The 17,844-nt window shown below is 46.7% G+C and overlaps 1 protein-coding gene and 1 non-coding gene across 2 annotated transcripts in view; both read left to right on the top strand.

The window, feature by feature from the left end:
- The first annotated feature begins 2,333 nt into the window (after positions 1 to 2,333).
- ADCY9 (adenylate cyclase 9) overlaps positions 2,334 to 17,844 on the top strand; it is a 122,773-nt gene continuing 107,262 nt past the window's right edge. Inside the window, exon 1 of the mRNA XM_032591551.1 lies at positions 2,334 to 4,157. Within this exon, the coding sequence (XP_032447442.1) occupies positions 2,465 to 4,157 (1,693 nt within the window). The 5' untranslated portion in view covers positions 2,334 to 2,464. The remainder of the gene's footprint in view (positions 4,158 to 17,844) is intronic.
- On the top strand, positions 6,521 to 6,684 carry LOC115504618. The gene has a single exon (XR_003965727.1). It is a non-coding gene; the product is annotated as a U1 spliceosomal RNA (small nuclear RNA).

Genomic DNA, 17,844 nt, shown 5'->3' with positions numbered 1-17,844 from the left:
AAACCCAGGAAATTAACATGGGCATGATGCAATGACATTCACAATACCAGGACCCCATGTTCCATTTAGTCCAATTTGGGACAGTTCCTCACCTTTTGACTTTCATGACCTTGACACTTTTGATGATTACTGGCCAATTACTTGGAAGAAATATTTCTCAACGTGGGTTTGCCTGATGTTTTCTGGTGGTTAGATCAAGGTTATGTCCTTTTGGCAGGAATATCACAGTCATGATGTTGTGTTACTTTTGTTATTCTTTTATCTTTATCATGGTAAAACACATGAAACATAATATTTACCAAACTATTTTAAAGCGTACAATTCAGGAGCATTTAGTACCTTGACAGTGTTGTGTACCCACCACCTCCATCTAGTTCCAGAACATTTCTATCACCCTCAAAAGCAACCCCTTCCCTATTAGCAGGCAAGCCCCATTCCCATCACCACCAGCTCCTGACAATCACCTACCTACCTGCTTTCTGCCTATGGATTCGCCTATTCTGGGCATTTCATGGAAATGCTATCATGCAATATGCGGTCTTTCCTGACTGGTTTTTCTTCACTTAGTATCATGTTTTCAAATTTCATCCAGGTTGCTGCATGGATCAGTACTTCATTCTTTTTTTTATGGATGAGTAATATTCCATTATGTGAACAGACCACATTTTATTTTCTAAATCAACTGTGAAACCTGGCGTGGGCCCTGGGCTGGGCCTGGAAAGTGAGGGAAGGAAGGAGGAGAAACCCTTGTGATTGACAGCAGGTACTAAGTGTGGGGGGCGGGCAGGACTCGTGCACTAGGGAGTACAGGACTGTATTTACACTTTGCCGGTAATATTCATGGAGGCCACCATAGTTCTGCGCTTTGGGTAGCTAGCTGACTCCTTTGAAAGTTTCATTTGTGGGAGGGTAAAAGCAGTTGTTGCTGAGGATGGGGAGAGGACCCAAGCAGGGGAAAGGAAAGTCTCTGGGGCTGGAAGAGCGAGCCGTTGGTGGCCCCCCCTTGAGGCCCGAAACCCCCTTCCCCCAGCACCAGAGCCTGGGGTTCAGACTGCAGTGGTTGCGGGAAAGCAAGCTAAAGGAGGGGCTGGTGCCCCCGGGGCCCGTGCTTATTGCTTAGAGAGGAAGGGGTACCTCCTTTTCGGCAAATGCAATAGTTGCGAACTTGCATTTATACAAAAGGGTGTGCTGACAGAGAGGCGAACATTTTGATTTCCTAAACGTCGCACCCCGGCCGTTCCTTAACTAGCAGGAGCCCCTGGTTTTCGTCCAGCGGACCTGGGGTCCCAAGCCGGGAGGAAAACGGGTGCATCAGAACCCCGTCGCCCCCGCAGCCCCCGCACGTCCCGCAGCCTTGGAGAGCCCGCGGACACGGCGTCGACCCCGGGGCGGAGGGCGGAGGACTTGGAGGGCGGAGCCTCAGCGCGCCCGCCCCGCCCCCGCCTTGTAAGCCCCGCCGGCCAGGCGCGCGCACCGTGCGCGTGCCCTGAGCCCGGCGGCGGCGGCGGCGGCGTGCGAGGGCCGCGCGTGCGCGCTGCGGCGGGGCGAGGGGCGGCGCGGGCGCGAGTCTGTCAGTGACAGCGGGAGGGGAGGGGAGGGGGCCGGAGATGGTGGCGGCCGCGGCGGAGGCGGCGGCGGCTGTGGCTGTGGCGGCTCTTCCGACATGAGGCAGCGGCAGCGCGGGGCACGGCGGCGGCCGCGGCCGCGGCGGCGTCGCTAGTTCGGGAGGCCGCCCCGGGCGTGGGCGGGCGGGCGTCCCGGCTCGGCGTCGCAGGAGCGGGCTCTGCCGCAGCGCCGCGCAGGGCGGCCGGCTGAGGGGCCCGCGCCCGCCGCGCCCTGCGCTCGGCGCCCGGCGTCTCTGGGGCGCTGGGCATCCCCGCCCGCTGCGCCGGCCCCGGAGGCCGGGAGCAGGCCCCGCTAGACGGGCCGCGCCGACGGGGGACGGCCGCAGCGCCGCGGACTCGCAGCCGGCCCGCAGCCTCCCGCGGGGCCGCCGGCCTTTGACGCAGGGGAGGCGCCGCGCCGCGCGGCATGAGGGGCCCGCCGCCGCCGCCGCCGGCGGGAGAGCGGCGCGGGCGAGAGCGGCCGGCGGCGTGAGAGGGCTCGGCAGGACTTGCGTCCGGGGCCGCGGCGGTCGGAGCAGGCGAGTGCGCGGGGCGGGCGGCGCGGGGGGCTCGGGGGGCGCCGCCGCCCCGCCGGCCCGGGGCTGCCGGGTCCTCCCCGAGTGTTGCGGGCGGCCTCGGGGCGGGACGGTGCGAGCCCCGGTTAGACGTTAGCCGCAGTTTTTGTGAGCATATGGTGTCTCTCCGAGGAGACCGCCGGGGCCACCACCGAGCACGCTGGCAGAGCTCGTGGCCTTCAGGGGAGTGTGCGCCTGTGTAGGGATAAATGCCGGTGTAACTCTGGTCGTCTCGCCGACAGGTACCAGTGACCCCGGCCGGGAAGGTCCTGAGCGCTCGGCAACATGGCTTCCCCGCCCCACCAGCAGCTGCTGCAGCACCACAGCACGGAGGTGAGCTGTGACTCCAGCGGAGACAGCAACAGCGTGAGGGTCAAAATCAACCCCAAGCAGCTGTCCTCCAACAGCCACCCCAAGCACTGCAAGTACAGCATCTCCTCCAGCTGTAGCAGCTCTGGGGACTCGGCGGGCGTCCCCCGGAGAGTGGGCGCTGGAGGCCGCCTGCGCAGGCAGAAGAAGCTGCCCCAGCTGTTCGAGAGGGCCTCCAGCCGGTGGTGGGACCCCAAGTTCGACTCGGTGAACCTGGAGGAGGCTTGCATGGAGCGCTGCTTCCCGCAGACCCAGCGCCGCTTCCGGTATGCGCTCTTCTACATCGGCTTCGCCTGCCTTCTCTGGAGCATCTATTTTGGGGTCCACATGCGGTCCCGACTGATTGTCATGGTAGCCCCTGCTCTGTGCTTCCTCGTCGTGTGTGGGGGCTTTTTTCTGTTTACCTTCACCAAGGTGTATGCCCGGCATTACGTGTGGACCTCTCTGGTTCTCACCCTCCTGGTGTTTGCCCTGACCCTGGCTGCCCAGTTTCAGGTTCTGACGCCTCTCTCAGGACGTGTTGACAGCTCCAATCACACCCTCGCCACCAAGCCCACAGACACTTGTTTGTCTCAAGTGGGGAGCTTTTCCATGTGCATCGAAGTGCTCTTTTTGCTCTACACCGTCATGCACTTACCTTTGTACTTGAGCTTGTGTTTGGGAGTGGCCTATTCTGTTCTCTTTGAGACCTTTGGCTATCACTTCCGAGACAAAGACTGCTTTCCCCCACCCGAAGCAGGGGCCCCACACTGGGAGCTGCTGAGCAGAGCCCTGCTCCACGTCTGCATTCACGCCATTGGGATCCACCTCTTTATCATGTCCCAGGTGAGATCCAGGAGCACCTTTCTCAAGGTGGGACAGTCAATTATGCACGGAAAGGATCTGGAAGTGGAAAAAGCCCTGAAAGAGAGGATGATTCATTCTGTGATGCCAAGAATCATAGCTGATGACTTGATGAAACAGGGGGATGAGGAGAGCGAGAATTCTGTCAAAAGGCACGCCACCTCCAGCCCCAAGAACAGGAAGAAAAAGTCTTCCATACAGAAAGCCCCTATAGCGTTCCGCCCTTTTAAAATGCAGCAGATCGATGAAGTCAGTATTTTATTTGCAGATATCGTGGGCTTCACCAAGATGAGTGCCAATAAGTCCGCTCACGCCCTGGTGGGTCTCCTCAACGATCTGTTCGGTCGCTTTGACCGGTTGTGTGAAGAGACCAAGTGTGAGAAAATCAGCACCCTGGGAGACTGCTACTATTGCGTGGCAGGGTGTCCAGAGCCCCGGGCTGACCATGCCTACTGCTGCATTGAGATGGGCTTGGGCATGATCAGAGCCATCGAGCAGTTCTGCCAGGAGAAGAAAGAGATGGTGAACATGCGTGTCGGGGTTCACACGGGGACCGTCTTGTGTGGCATTTTGGGCATGAGGAGGTTCAAATTCGATGTGTGGTCCAATGATGTGAACTTGGCCAATCTCATGGAGCAGCTGGGAGTTGCTGGCAAGGTTCACATTTCTGAGGCCACTGCAAAATACCTAGATGATCGGTACGAAATGGAAGACGGGAGAGTGACTGAACGGCTTGGCCAGAGCGTTGTTGCTGATCAGTTGAAAGGTATGTGCATTTCTTTCCCTTGTCCTCTTCCTCCCCGGTCCTGTTTGTGTTGGGGAAAATAAAAACCAAACAATCTTTTTCTAGTGTCAGTATCTGGAGGCAGATCAGTTGTCTCAGGACACCTCACCATGGGGGCATCTCAGGGCTGGTGAGACTTTTCCTCTGGTGAGTCAAATATCACAGATCTGTTCACACTGTGGCAGTGCTGACCTAGATGAGACCTTTAGGAGGAAGGACAACTTTGGAAATGGGTATCCTGCCAGTCAGCTGTTACTGTTTCTGAAATTGTGCGGGCAGGTCCTATGAGTGTAAGAGGCTCTCGGAGCTCTTCAGCAGACCGAACTTGGAAGTACTTTAATTGATTGTCTATGTTCATTGATTGCCTCCCAGTCCCTTCAAAACGTGTAAGATGTGAAGAATAAAACCTTTCTCGCCTTGAGGCCTCACTTTGCTGGAATAAGGAAGTTGGCCTAGCCCTGCATGACTCTTGAGAATTAGATAGAATTATATACCCCCCCAAGTGCACACTGCTTTTGCCTTAGTCTCATTTTAAAAAATGTATTTTCAGCCTTCAACTTTCATTTTGATCATGGTGTTTGTCTTACCATATAGACCACAGCATTTTAGAAATACGCCCAGAGCAGTGTTTAGAACCCTGCCATCCCCAACCCCTCCCGATTTGTACCTGGTCCCTGTCTCTGTCTGAAGCTTGTACTGTTATTCTTGTTATTTTCAATGGGCTTTTTAATTTTTATTATCTTCACAAAGGACAAAAATTTTGTTTACACCTGGGAAGTGATTTATAAGCAAGTGGGACTGAAAGTGAGGATTCGAAACACCTAACTCCCACATCCACCTCCCTTTTTTATTTATTTTATTTTATTTTATTTTATTTTATTTTATTTTTTAATTTAATTTTATTTAAAAACAATTTTTTTTTTTAACGTTTATTTATTTTTGAGACAGAGAGAGACAGAGCATGAACGGGGGAGGGTCAGAGGGAGAGGGAGACACAGAATCCGAAACAGGCTCCAGGCTCTGAGCGGTCAGCACAGAGCCTGACACGGGGCTCGAACTCACAGACCGCAAGATCATGACCTGAGCTGAAGTCGGACGCTTAGCCGACTGAGCCACCCAGGCGCCCCCACCTCCCTTTTTTAAACAGTCTTTATGTTTTACTAAGATCTCTGGGCTGTGGAGAACCTGTATTTTGGAAGTATGTGTAAAGCTTCTTGTGTTGTGATGCCCACACGTCGCGTGATCATGCAGTAAAAAGCTCCAGGAAAGAGTCCTTGGGAGATGTAACAGCTCAAGTCAGAGATGGGAGAAGCAATAGTGTCAATCAGAGACAGTAGGTGGTTTTCTTTCTCTGCTTGTGATTAGAGTTCTCCATGTCATTCCCTTGTAAACTGGCAAGAGTGCTTTATCCTTCTGACTTTTCTTTATTCTATTAATTTTGTAGGAGTTGAAGAATTTATCGGTATATAAGAGAAATATTTTCACCTGATGATTCCCTCTTGTCTAGAGAGCTCTCAATGCTACCTACACTGATGAGATTAGACCCTACTTTTCACAGTTTACCTGAGAGATTCTGCCATGGCAGTTGTCTTTCCCTGTAGGAGAGGGATTCCTGCTCTCAGAGTCTAAAGATGCCGGTGGAGTGCGGTGTGGATGTAATCCCTGCTCGACGCTTGGACGTCTTTAGGGTCTGAGTGTTGCAGGCTCTGTCCTCAGGGGCTGTGGGACAGATTCCAGGGAATGGAGTTGTGCTGTACAACATTATGAAAACGATAGCAGTTTTGTAAGTGGTAGTTTGAACAGTGTTATTACTTAAATATCAGAAATAAAAACAAATGTCATCATTAAGTATGTCTGGAAGCCGCCAAGTCTTTGACTTTTTGGCAGTACTCATTTTTGTTAATTTATGGGTAATTTTATTTTCAATTTATAAGTCAAGGGTCTCAAAAAATGGTAGAATGGGTTTCTTGAATTTTTTTAACTTCAAATAGTGTAAATTTGGTAAATTAATTTTTTTCTTTCAATTTCTGTACACTGATAGGGAAAAGTTTTACTCCTGGATGGGAGGTAGGGAAAGATGGAAGGCTTAGTTAAAACAGTGATATTTTCATATGGTATTCCCTCCTCTGTTTCCCTGAGACCATGATTTTTGTTTTTTTCAGCTCATTTTGGAAACCTTTGTGGACAGGACTCCAGTAATATAGGATGTCTACACAACTTCCTGTCTGTTTTTGAAGCTGCAGTGTTCTCCTGTCATTGTACAAATGTGCTAAATTGAGAAGATAGCACAGTTTGTAGAAAACCTTTTTTATATATGAGGTTAAAGTTATATATTTAAAATTTCTATACTTAGCTGACAGGGGAGATACCATGATCATGAAGTTGGTTTTTCCAGGATGAGATTTACCCATTGCACTCCGGATGTGCTGACCCCTTCGATTTCCGCAAATGTGGGAAACTTGACTGCATAATTTGTGGTAGTGGGGGACTGCGTTCATGCTCTCCTCTATTTTTAAACAAAATAAAATAAAATACAATTTCTTATTTATTTATTTATTTATTTATTTATTTATTTATTTATTTTACTTTTATTTATTTTTGAGAGACAGAGAGAGACATAGAGCATGAATGGGGGAGGAGCAGAGAGAGAGGGGGAGACACAGCACTTGAAGCAGGCTCCAGGCTCTGAGCTGTCAGCACAGAGCCCGAGGTGGGGACTTGAACCTGTGAGCCGAGAGATCATGACTTGAGCCAAAGTCAGACGCTTAACTGACTGAGCCATCCAGGCACCCCAAATACAATTTCTTTTAGCCTGTCTTGTAGTTTGTGGCAGATATTTTCTCTACAGTGTTGGGCATTAACCTTTATCTCTGCTCCCCTGTTTTTATAATGGGGTTAAAAATACCCAGTAGAGGACTCTGTAGAAATGAACATCGGTGAATGGGACACTCCAAAACTAGCAGTGTGAAAAGTAGCTACTGGTCTGTAATTTATCTGAAAGGGTTTGTGGAAGGGTGGACTTTGATTATTTCTGCATATCCACTCCTTGAAACTCTTTGTGCTCTTATGTCCCATGCTGTGGATGCACAGATGGGGTCACGATAGTTCCTGACCTCAGGAAGCTTACAGTTCTAAATATAGAGTGTGCACTACATGGAGGTGTACCTACTGAGGTGGGGCCTGAGACCGAGCGGTGGCTCTCCAGGTGGATAAAAGAACATTCGGTGGAGTGGGATTGGCATGGGCAAAGGCTTAGGATTGTGTTTCTTGGTGGGTTGAGCATTTGTAAGTACAGTAGTTCGTTAGGACAAGGAAGGCTTTGGGTCACATGGGAAGGAGTGTGTATAAGATCCTGTAGGTCAAGGGGAGCCACTGATAGGCTTTAGGTAGGAGGTTTAGGTGATCTAATTTGCAAGTTTAGAAAGCTTACTCCTTCAGTTCTAGGGAATGTAGGTTGGAAGGTATGAGATGGGAGATTAGGGCGTTGTTTCAGTAAGTCCCAGGCAGGGTGGATAGTAGCCTTAACCAAGGTAGCGACAGTGGCAGTGGAGGTGGTGAACAGATATGTTCAGTAATAGGATGAACTTGGTAGAACATTTTAAACAGACAATTTAGGAGATGAGAGTCTGGATTATTTGAATGGGAAGTGGCCTTTCAGGTTTTTGGAGTTGACCTGGGGACTGTTTGGAGTCAGAAATGAGTGAGACCTTTGAAGTTTCTGTGGAATGAATGGAGAATGAAAAATTGAGTTGTAGAATATGAAACAGGCCAGGAATCCCTGGCGTGTTCATTCATTCAACAAATAAGTTATTTTGTGCTGGGCACAGTTCTAGGTGCTGGGGATACAGCAGTGAACAAAACAGACAAAAATTCCTGCCCTCCTGGTGCTTCTGTTCTAACGGGGCAGTCAGACAGTAAGCAAATAAGTAAAACATTTCTTTCGTGTTAAGTTTTAAGGAAAACACATAAAGCGAAAAGGAGGATATGGTGTGTGTGTGTGTGTGTGTGTGTGTGTGTGTGTGTGTACTTTTAGACAGGGTGGCCAGTCACTGAGAGAGAAGGTTGAAAGATAGGATTTTGGAAATGATCCAAAAAGTGAGAGACAGTTATTATTATTATTTTTTTTATTAAAAAAAAATTTTTTTTAACGTTTATTTATTTTTGAGACAGAGAGAGACAGAGCATGAATGGGGGAGGGGCAGAGAGAGAGGGAGACACAGAGTCGGAAGCAGGCTCCAGGCTCCGAGCCATCAGCCCAGAGCCCGACGCGGGGCTCGAACTCATGGACCTCGAGATCGTGACCTGAGCTGTAGTCGGACACTTAGCCGACTGAGCCACCCAGGCGCCCCGAGACAGTTATTATTAAAGACAAGATGAAATAGTGTGGTACAAAGTGACAGGAAGATGCATCCTTTCACACCATCTGGGACAAACCACTGGGCCCAAAGGGGTGCTGGCTGTTCTGTTCTGCCGAGGGCCACGAGCCAAAAGAATGAGGAGGATTGATTATCTGGAACTGCTGTTTTTTTCCTGTCATAGAGAATCACAAATACAGAAGGTGAAACTGTCAGAAGATGTCTACAATGTCTAATTTTCCCTTCTTAAATATTAGGAAGATAAAACAGGGCACTCAGTCCTCTAGATTGACAGATCATGTTTTTACAAAGGGAGTGTCCGGTAGCTTTCACGTTGTTAGATGCAGAAATAAAACAAGACTTTCCTCCCAAGCCAACTTTTGAGGCTCATGGAGCAGCTGGGGGAGAGATCTGTTGATGAGCATTCAAGCAGATAATTCCCCACTGGCGCCAGTGACCAAGACCTTCCCCAAGTGCTAATAGGTAGCACTTCGAAGAGTTCTTGTCTGGCCTCCTGCTGGGGCCATTCCTCAAATTGATGGGGGAGGGGTGGCGCTGAGGCACTCTGCTTTTAGCCTTTGCCCACGGCTAGCCCAAACTGGCAGTCTGGGCCCCTAGCTCCCTGCCCCCTGGCATGTAAGAGCCAGGTGCCAGTTTTAGGTGCAGTTTGCTTGCTCAGGTGCACTGCTTGTTTTGCCTGACAGCTTGGACAGCTTGTTCCCACCTCAGCTCGCACCCTTGCCACTTGTAGAGCTAGCCTGGAGCTGACAGCTCAGTGCCTACTCTTAAGTCACGTCCACGAGAAAGCCTGTGCTCACCTGCACCCTAGAGCGGGCTGTCTTGTGCGCGTTGAACCATAGGCTCTTGGATAGCAAGTGGCAGAGATAAGATGGAGCAGAAAATTTGGCTTGACATCCAGGATTGGAGGCAACCAACACCTGTGGAGTTGATGCTCAGGCAGCCCCCGGTGACAATTTATTCAGGCTCCTTCAGGCCAAATTTTGTGCATTCCAGCAAAGAGCACACAGCTGTTAATTCTGAGGACCAGCTTTTCAACAGAATTAGCCTTTGGCAAAGAAAGTTAAGGATATGGTTTGGTGAATGGTAGGTGGAATGAAGAAGGAAGGAGGGTAATCTTTTCAGATAGAATTAACTAAGGGGAAAACTAAAAACAAGCAAATAGCATAAGTGAAGAAACTTCAGAGTTCTCTACTAGCCAGCCTGGTTCAAATAATGATTGTGTTCCTACCTACTGGTCAAGGTCACCTGTGTATTTTTCTGTGGAAGAATAATTACAGCAGTGAAAGAAAACAGTGAATTTCCTATCATGTGTGCATGTGCGTAAATTTTCCTCTTTCGGTTGGTGAGTTCAATATCAGTATTTCTGTTGGGATTTTTATAAGACAGTGATCATTAATCATTAGAGTTCCACAGGTCCCCTCTGCTGGTGGTGATAAGAGTCTGCTGACCATGAAAAGAGCCAGACCGAGAGGCTCCTCATCCATGTGACTCATGGCATCATTTGTACTTTGCGTATGAGACACTTAAAGAGCTTTCTTCCCCAGCAGGAACTAGCCTCCTTGGAGGGAATTTTATAAGCAGGTGAGAATTTTTCAAAAAGGAAGGGCACTGCCACGTCAGTTCTAGACTGGCCAGGCTAAGATGTTAATGCAGGAGGTGAGGGAACCGAGTGCCTCCCAGATTCACTGGGACTACCACAGACAGAGGAATGGGCCAAGGGCAAGGGTGGTCTTCCCCTAGGAAGGCTGGATAAGGCCATGACATTTGTCAGTCTTATTCATGCCCTGGTAGACTGTACCAGCCAAGCCAACCTGTGGCCAACCTTGGGTCAGCTTTAGCGAAATTGTACTTTGTAAAACTTGGTTGGTCTTGTAAATCAGGTTTTTGTTGTTTTCTCCAACATTTTGCTGTATTATGCTCGTAAGAGAATGCCCCGCATGCTCTGCTGAGGTAAGGAGAGAGCTTATGTCCTTAGAATAGGCTGGAAGGTCAGTCCCCCAAAGACTGGTGCTGATAGTGGCAGTAGCAGAACCTGAAAGGGAGTGAGGGACAGGAGCAGCTTTGCTAGGGGGGTGGGTTCTGGGACTGCGATGAGCAGGATCTGCTGTAACCACCTTATGAGCCTCTCTGTCAGCCCATCGTTTGGTTGCAGGACCCCTCTACACCCCTAAAAATTACTGTAGAAACTAAAGAGGGCTTGTTTATGTGCCTTATTGATATTTATCATATTAGAAATTGAAACAAACTGAGATGTTTAAGAGAATCTTCCCTTAATTCAAAACAATAATCCATTATACCCATCGTATGTTAATATAAATAACATTTTTATAAAACCAGTTGTAGTTCAGGTCTCCTGGGTGGCTCAGTCGGTTAAGTGTTCGACTCTTGATTGTGGTTTACGTTGTGTTCTCGTGGTTTTGCGAGTTTGAGCCACATGTTGGGCTCTGTGCACTGAATGCGGGGAACCTGCTTGGGATTCTCCCTTTGTCCTCTCTCTGCCCCCTGAGCAATTCAAGGAAAGGACTTGTTAGCATAGTGCATAGTGACTCTCGTCCTACTCTGTCTCTCTCTAAATAAGTAAACTTAAAAAAAAATTACATGTTCAAAAATAGAACTATTAAAAAATTTTATTTTAAATTTCAGTATAGTTCACGTACCGTGTTTTTTTACTTTGGGACATACATTATAGTGATCCAACAATTTAACTATATTTTCAAAGTCAGAGAAATTTGGTGACAAGAGTGGTAGTTTTACATTTTTGCCATTAAGAAATGTCTAGGTTAGGGGCGCCTGGGTGGCTCAGTCTGTTAAGCATCCGACTTTGGTTCGGGCCATGGTCTCACGGTCCGTGAGTTCAAGCCCCACGTCAGGCTCTGTGCTGACAGCTCGGAGCCTGGAGCCTGCTTCAAGATTCTGTGTCTCCCTCTCTATCTGCCCCTCCCCTGTTCATGGTCTGTCTCTGTCTCGAAAATAAATAAACATTAAAAAAAATTAAAAAGAAAAAGAAATGTCCAGGTTAATAAGAAACTGCTGACGTAAAAAAAACTGTTAAAATACACATTAAAAATTTACCAGTTTAACCATTTTTAAGTGCGTCAGCTGGAATTTCTTAACTACTTTAGCATTGGTTTGCAGTAAGTTGGAGAAAGTATAGAAAGTCTGACTTCACGGAGATACCTATTTGGGTAACAGAGGAAGATTTTAATAGCCTTTTTAGGTAATTGTGGATATTTTTCTTTGACTCTGCACCAACACCCAATAAGTGGTTGTATCTTAAAGGTTAGTTACAAAATGGAATCTGAAATCCTATTTGGTCAGGTTTTTGGTGTGCTCTTAAACCCTCATTTTTTTTTTTTTAATTTTTTTTTTTTTTACGTTTATTTATTTTTGAGACAGAGACAGAGTATGAACGGGGGAGGGGCAGAGAGAGAGGGAGACACAGAATCGGAAGCGGGCTCCAGGCTCCGAGCCATCAGCCCAGAGCCCGACGCGGGGCTCGAACTCACGGACCACGAGATCGTGACCTGAGCTGAAGTCGGACGCTCAACCGACTGAACCACCCAGGCGCCCCTTTTTATTCTTTTTTAAATAGGCCCTACACCCAACGTGGGGCTTGACCTCACGACCCTGAGATTGAGAGTCACACGTTCTACTGACTGAGCTAGCCAGGTGCCCCGAGACCCCACTTATTTTGGAATGAATATTTACCCAGGTATGATTTTGTAACATAATGCATTGGTCATTTGGAAAATAGTGGTTTCTTGAGTTACTCAGGTCTTCCAAATGTTGGCCTAGGCAAAGTCTTTAAATTTTTTTTTTTTTTTAACGTTTATTTATTTTTGGGAGAGAGACAGCGCATGAACGGGGGAGGGGCAGAGAGAGAGGGAGACACAGAATCGGAAACAGGCTCCAGGCTCTGAGCCATCAGCCCAGAGCCTGACGCGGGGCTCGAACTCACGGACCGCGAGATCGTGACCTGGCTGAAGTCGGACGCTTAACCGACTGCGCCACCCAGGCGCCCCAGGCAAAGTCTTTAAATACGGGAAGGTGCTGACTTCCCAGTGTCAGAGAGGAGCTTTCTAGTCCTCGTTTTCACTTGAAAGTTTGAATTTTGTCACCAGCAAATACTGTCAGCTGTTTTCCTTGAAGCGACAGACTCATTTTGTTCATTTTTCAGGAACAGTCTGCTAGATACGCTAGTCTGAGTGACCACAGTTTGTAGGTCAACTAGAAATGATGTTCCATCCAAAAAGCAGCCCAGGCAGCTGCAGGGTGGTGCCCTTCTTGACGCCGTTGCACTTGTGTGTGCCGCTGTGTGCGGTGTGCGGTGCTGTGGCCGTGCGTCCCATTTTGTCAGTCCTGCAAGGTTGAGATTTAACACAATTCTGCATTTTTACTGCATCATCAAAGGACCTTCTTAGGTGAAACCGAGTATTTTTCCCCCCTTGTTCGAGTGCGTGGTAGTAAAGAACACATTGGCACCATGCACGGTCTGGAACGGCTGCCTTGAGTCCCCACGGTTTCACCCACAATTGCTTTTGTGCCATCGGTGCCAGTGCCAACACTGAAAAAGGCAAATGAAGTACTGGTTTTGTTATGGGAATAGTTTTGACCCCACAGGTGCCCTGCAAAGGTTTCAGAGACCTCTGGGGGTGTGCAGAAACACTTTGGGAACTGCTTCCCTAAGCTGTAAGATAGGAAACCCGAGGATTTTGTACATGCTACCCAAACACGTGTTCTCATGCGTGTGCAACCACTCAGACTGGAATTGTGGTAAACGTGGCACGTTTATTGTGAGAGGACCAAATGACTTTAGTTCATACCTTGATGTTTTTCTCAAAAAAATCCTCTGTGACTCTGACACATTTTTGTTGCTGGTATTTTAGGGCTCACGATGAAGACCATCGACTTTGTTTTTGGTCTTTCAGCTTTTTTTGTGGGGCTTCCTTACCCTTTGGCAGTATAGTGTACTGGGTGACTGTGTAGATTTTGGTTTCTGACCTTTTTGCATTCAGTTCTCAGTTTTGTGATTTCTGAACTGAGGAACCTTGGGCAAGCTATGTAGGGACTCCCAATTTGCAGGAATGCTGCTACCTCTGTCGGAGGGTTATTTGGAGAATCAAAGGAGCTGATTCAAGGAAAGCACTTGTTAGCACAGTGACTCTCACACAATCACAACAACCGTTCAGGAAATAATAACCAACTCCTCTGCCTGCGTGAGTCACATTTTATACTGTACTCAAGGGTGTTTCTTTTTTCCTACACTCTGTTTGGTGCACATCTTGTATAATTTGGTACTGAAACCCAAAACACACGAGGGACTGGGATTGTGTCGGTTTCTTGAATTCAAAAGGGCAAGTGTCCAAAATACAAAACACTGATAGCTTGCCCTCGTTAAACTGTAGCTGCCAAGTTTGGCAACTTCGTTACTGAAAACCCCAGGGCGTTCAGGCAGTGTTGTTCTTGGGCTGCTTCTGGTCCCCAGAGTTTAGGGGTACTTAAGATGATGTGGCCCTTGATAGTTGAGGAATTATGGGGAAATCTTCAGCTGTGTGACTCTGGAGATACTGGCTGAAGTTTGAACTGGAGGTTATTCAGGTCTCCCATATTCTAGTATAAACTCATGTAGTTATTCAGTAAATATCAATTGAGTTCCTGGACCAGATTCTGCAGATAGAGCCCTCTGCTCTCTCCGGGCACACAGCCTAAAAGGGAAAGTAGACGTTAATCAAATTATCACCTGAGCAGATATACACTGGACTTACTTATCGAGTTACGAATGGGGCTGAGAAGTCCGGACACTTACATTTCCGTTGTGTGGGTGAGGGAGCCGAAGCACAGAGAGATGAAGTAATGTGGAGTAGCCACACAGCTAGAACGAGCTGCTAAGTGGTGGAGCCGGTGTTGTGACCCAAAGGGCTGTATTGAAAAACACTAGTGCCCACTTGGTAGGGTTGTGGTGAGCAGTGACAGAGACGATGATGTTGAAAAAAGTATTTGGCACCTGGTGACGCTCAGCAGAGATTACTAGCTGGTGAAAGTGGGGGCAATTTTCTTAGCGGGAGCAATGGCAGAAAAACAACCGTACCTTTGTGCGGCCCTTCCCAGTTCCCAGTGTTCCCATGTACGTTGTTATCTTAACTGCCACGAAATCTTCATATCATGGGAACTGCGTATGTTTACTGGTTTATATTTTATTTGCTTCCTTCTTTCCCATGATGGAGTTTTCAGACTGAGTTGGTTTCTTAACATCTTCCAAAGGTGACCAATGGCTTATTTCAAGAATCCCTATACATTTTTAGGTTGTAGCTTTTTTGATATATTTCACTCTGTTGCAGAGATCATTATTTTTGATGCTCAAATTGTCCCATCTTGGGCCCATGGGAGCCCCTTCAAGTTGCCTCTGAGTCCTTTTCATACGACCCAGTAGTCTTTGATAGCTTTCTTACACATTTAGTAACATTTTTAAGGAGTAGAGAAATTATAGGTGCTGAAATCTCATTAATTCGTGTGTCTTACAGGTTTATTCTGACAGACTGAGCTAACGTTTTCCCTCTCCTTTTTTGAAAAGAAAATTAATAGTATATATGTGTTTATATGAAGAAACAGCACTGAAGAAGAAATGGTTCGTGCTGCCTCAAGCTCTTTGGAAGCTTTAATTTGCATTCTCACAATTGAGAATTATACACCAATGCAGCATTTCTTTGTACTATATCCTCCCACTAAATGCCTGTCGAGGGTCAGGTGCCTGTGAATGTGGATAAGTAGAGATAAAGGAATCCTAAACCAAAAGGTAGACTGTTTGCAAACTGAAGAGTGCCCCCAGCCCAGCAAGCTCCAGCCCCCAGCACAGCTGTGGAAGGTTCCAGAAGGCCCAACTCTAGGCATTCCCTTCATGGGAACCTTGTTCTTTTAAAAAACGTTTTTTAAAATGTTTATTTATTTTTGACAGAGAGAGAGCACAAGTAGGGGAGGGCAGAGAGAGAGGGAGACACAGAATCCAAAGCGGGTTCTGGGCTCTGAGCTCTCCACACAGAGCCTGATGAGGGGCTTGAACTCATGAACCATGAGCTCATGACCTGAGACAAAGTCTGACACTTAACCAACTGAGCCACCCAGGCGCCCCGGAACCTTGTTCTGAATAGTGCTTCCTGGAATTACTGCCCTGCCATTCCCCTATCTTGCATTATGTGTATTTGACTGACTGACTTACTCACTCACTTATTTATTTATTTATTTATTTATTTATTTATTTATTTATGATCTGTTTTCATCCCACTAGAATGTGTTGAGAGCAGGATTTTCCCCATGTTTTATTTTTTTCTTTAAAAAAATTTTTTTGTAAATGTTTATTTATTTTTGAGAGACAGAGAGAGAGTGCGAGGGGATGGTGCAGAAAGAGAGGGAGACACAGAATCTGAAGCAAGCTCCAGGCTCTGAGCTGTCAGCACAGAGCCTGACGCGGGGGTCGAACTCATGAACCGTGAGATGTTTTATTTTCTGCTGTATTCCTAGCCCTGGGAACATAGCCTGGCGTATAGTAGATGCTCAATAATATTTGTTATTGACTGACAATGAATGAATGAATGAATGAATGAATGAAAACTATAACTACTTACGCTCTGCATGTGGGCACTCTCTTGTGTGCGAAACCCCAGACATCCACACAGAACAGACCAGAATGTAGAGGGAAGGCAGTGACTGCTTTTTAGGGAATGGTTGAGTGGTTTATGAAGTAGAGGCACTGGTAGAGTCTTGAAAGGACCTAGGCAAGGAGACAGAGGGAGAGCAGCCCATGCACAGGGCAGGGCCTGGGAATGTGACCCAGGGTGCTGGGAGAGCAGACAGCCTCAGGACTGAGGGCTCCAGGGTGCTGGCAGCAAGGCTGCTGGGTAGGGCAGCTGGGCCGTAGGGCAGGAACTCAGGTCACTGAAACCCCAGTGTTTATTTAGGGCCCAGGAAATGTGGGGTTGAATGGCTTAGTTTAGGCAATCATTTTTAAGCTTTTTAAAATGGAGATTTCAAGAAGTGTATTTATCTTTAATAATACTGTAGCTGTTTATAATTCTTATTTGATTATCATGTATGCACATGAAAAACCACCATATCCTTCTTTTGGCAAAGCTCCAGGACAGTCTTTGTGCATAATTTCCAGGATTTTTATGTAATGCTATTAAATTCATTTTTTTTCCTTCCACAGAAAAATGTGCTACTGAAAGCAGCTTTTGAATCATTTTATATTCATGTTTGAATTGTTTGGGAAATATTAACTTCAGCTTTTTGCCATTTAGTTTGTAGAGAGGAAGAAAACCCATATGCATGTGATTTATTTTCTTGTATATGGATATTAAAATACAATAAACCATTAAGGCTTTGACATTTTAAGTAAGATAGTCTATTGCTCATTGGTTCAGTGAGTTTTACCCTATTGAGTGTTAACATTCAAAGTGTGGATTGCATTGTATTCTGTAATTTCATACTAAGTTCTTTTCCCCATGAGAAAATGCTTCTTATGGTCATTAATGTTAATTTTTGTTTTGTGAATGAGCTGTCTAAAATTGGGGGGAATTAACTTTTCGTCTTAAGATATTTTTCTCCACTAACTAAATACTTTCTTGTTCTGTTTCCTCATATTTGTCAAACATGAAATTTGAACTAGAACCCCACCATTCGCTCAGAGAACCTCAGCTTCTCACATGATTGGGAAATAGTACTCATTCTTAATTCGAAGACGTTTCTTCTTCATCCATTCGTTGAAACTATGAGCCCTCATTTAGACAAATCTAGCATATGGAAACTCAGATTTACAGAACCGCTAAATTGCAGGGCAGGTGTGAGAGTCTTCATTTTCTAGAGGATTCTTTACTTGCTTCACATATAAAGTTGAGTTACAGGAGTATCATTTACATGTGGTTTTTTTGAATCACATTACTTATATAACAAACAGAAAGCAGAATATCATCATTAGAGGAACCCCACTTGATTGTGAAAATTTGAGAAACCCTTTTGAAATGGCTTGGAGAATTGTGAAGTTATTAAATTTTTTAAAAATATGCTCTAATTCCTGTTTGAACATTATTTTGGAGAGAGATTGGAAGGTTAGTTGCCAATAAAATTAACTTCAGTGTTTTGGTAAGTTTTTCCACTAGTAGAACAGCACAAATATTGAATTTAATAATGTTCTTACTGATTATTCCATTAATAAAAGACTCACTTGCTCCTGATGGTGAGTTCCTTGACCTGCTGACTGTTTATTTCGTGCACCAGAATCCTATATATTTACTGCTTGTATA

This window comes from Lynx canadensis, chromosome E3 (assembly GCF_007474595.2).
Source record: "Lynx canadensis isolate LIC74 chromosome E3, mLynCan4.pri.v2, whole genome shotgun sequence".
Taxonomy (NCBI): Eukaryota; Metazoa; Chordata; class Mammalia; order Carnivora; family Felidae; genus Lynx; species Lynx canadensis.
The sequence above is the reverse complement of the archived record's forward strand: the minus strand, read 5'-3'. Positions and strand labels throughout refer to the sequence as shown.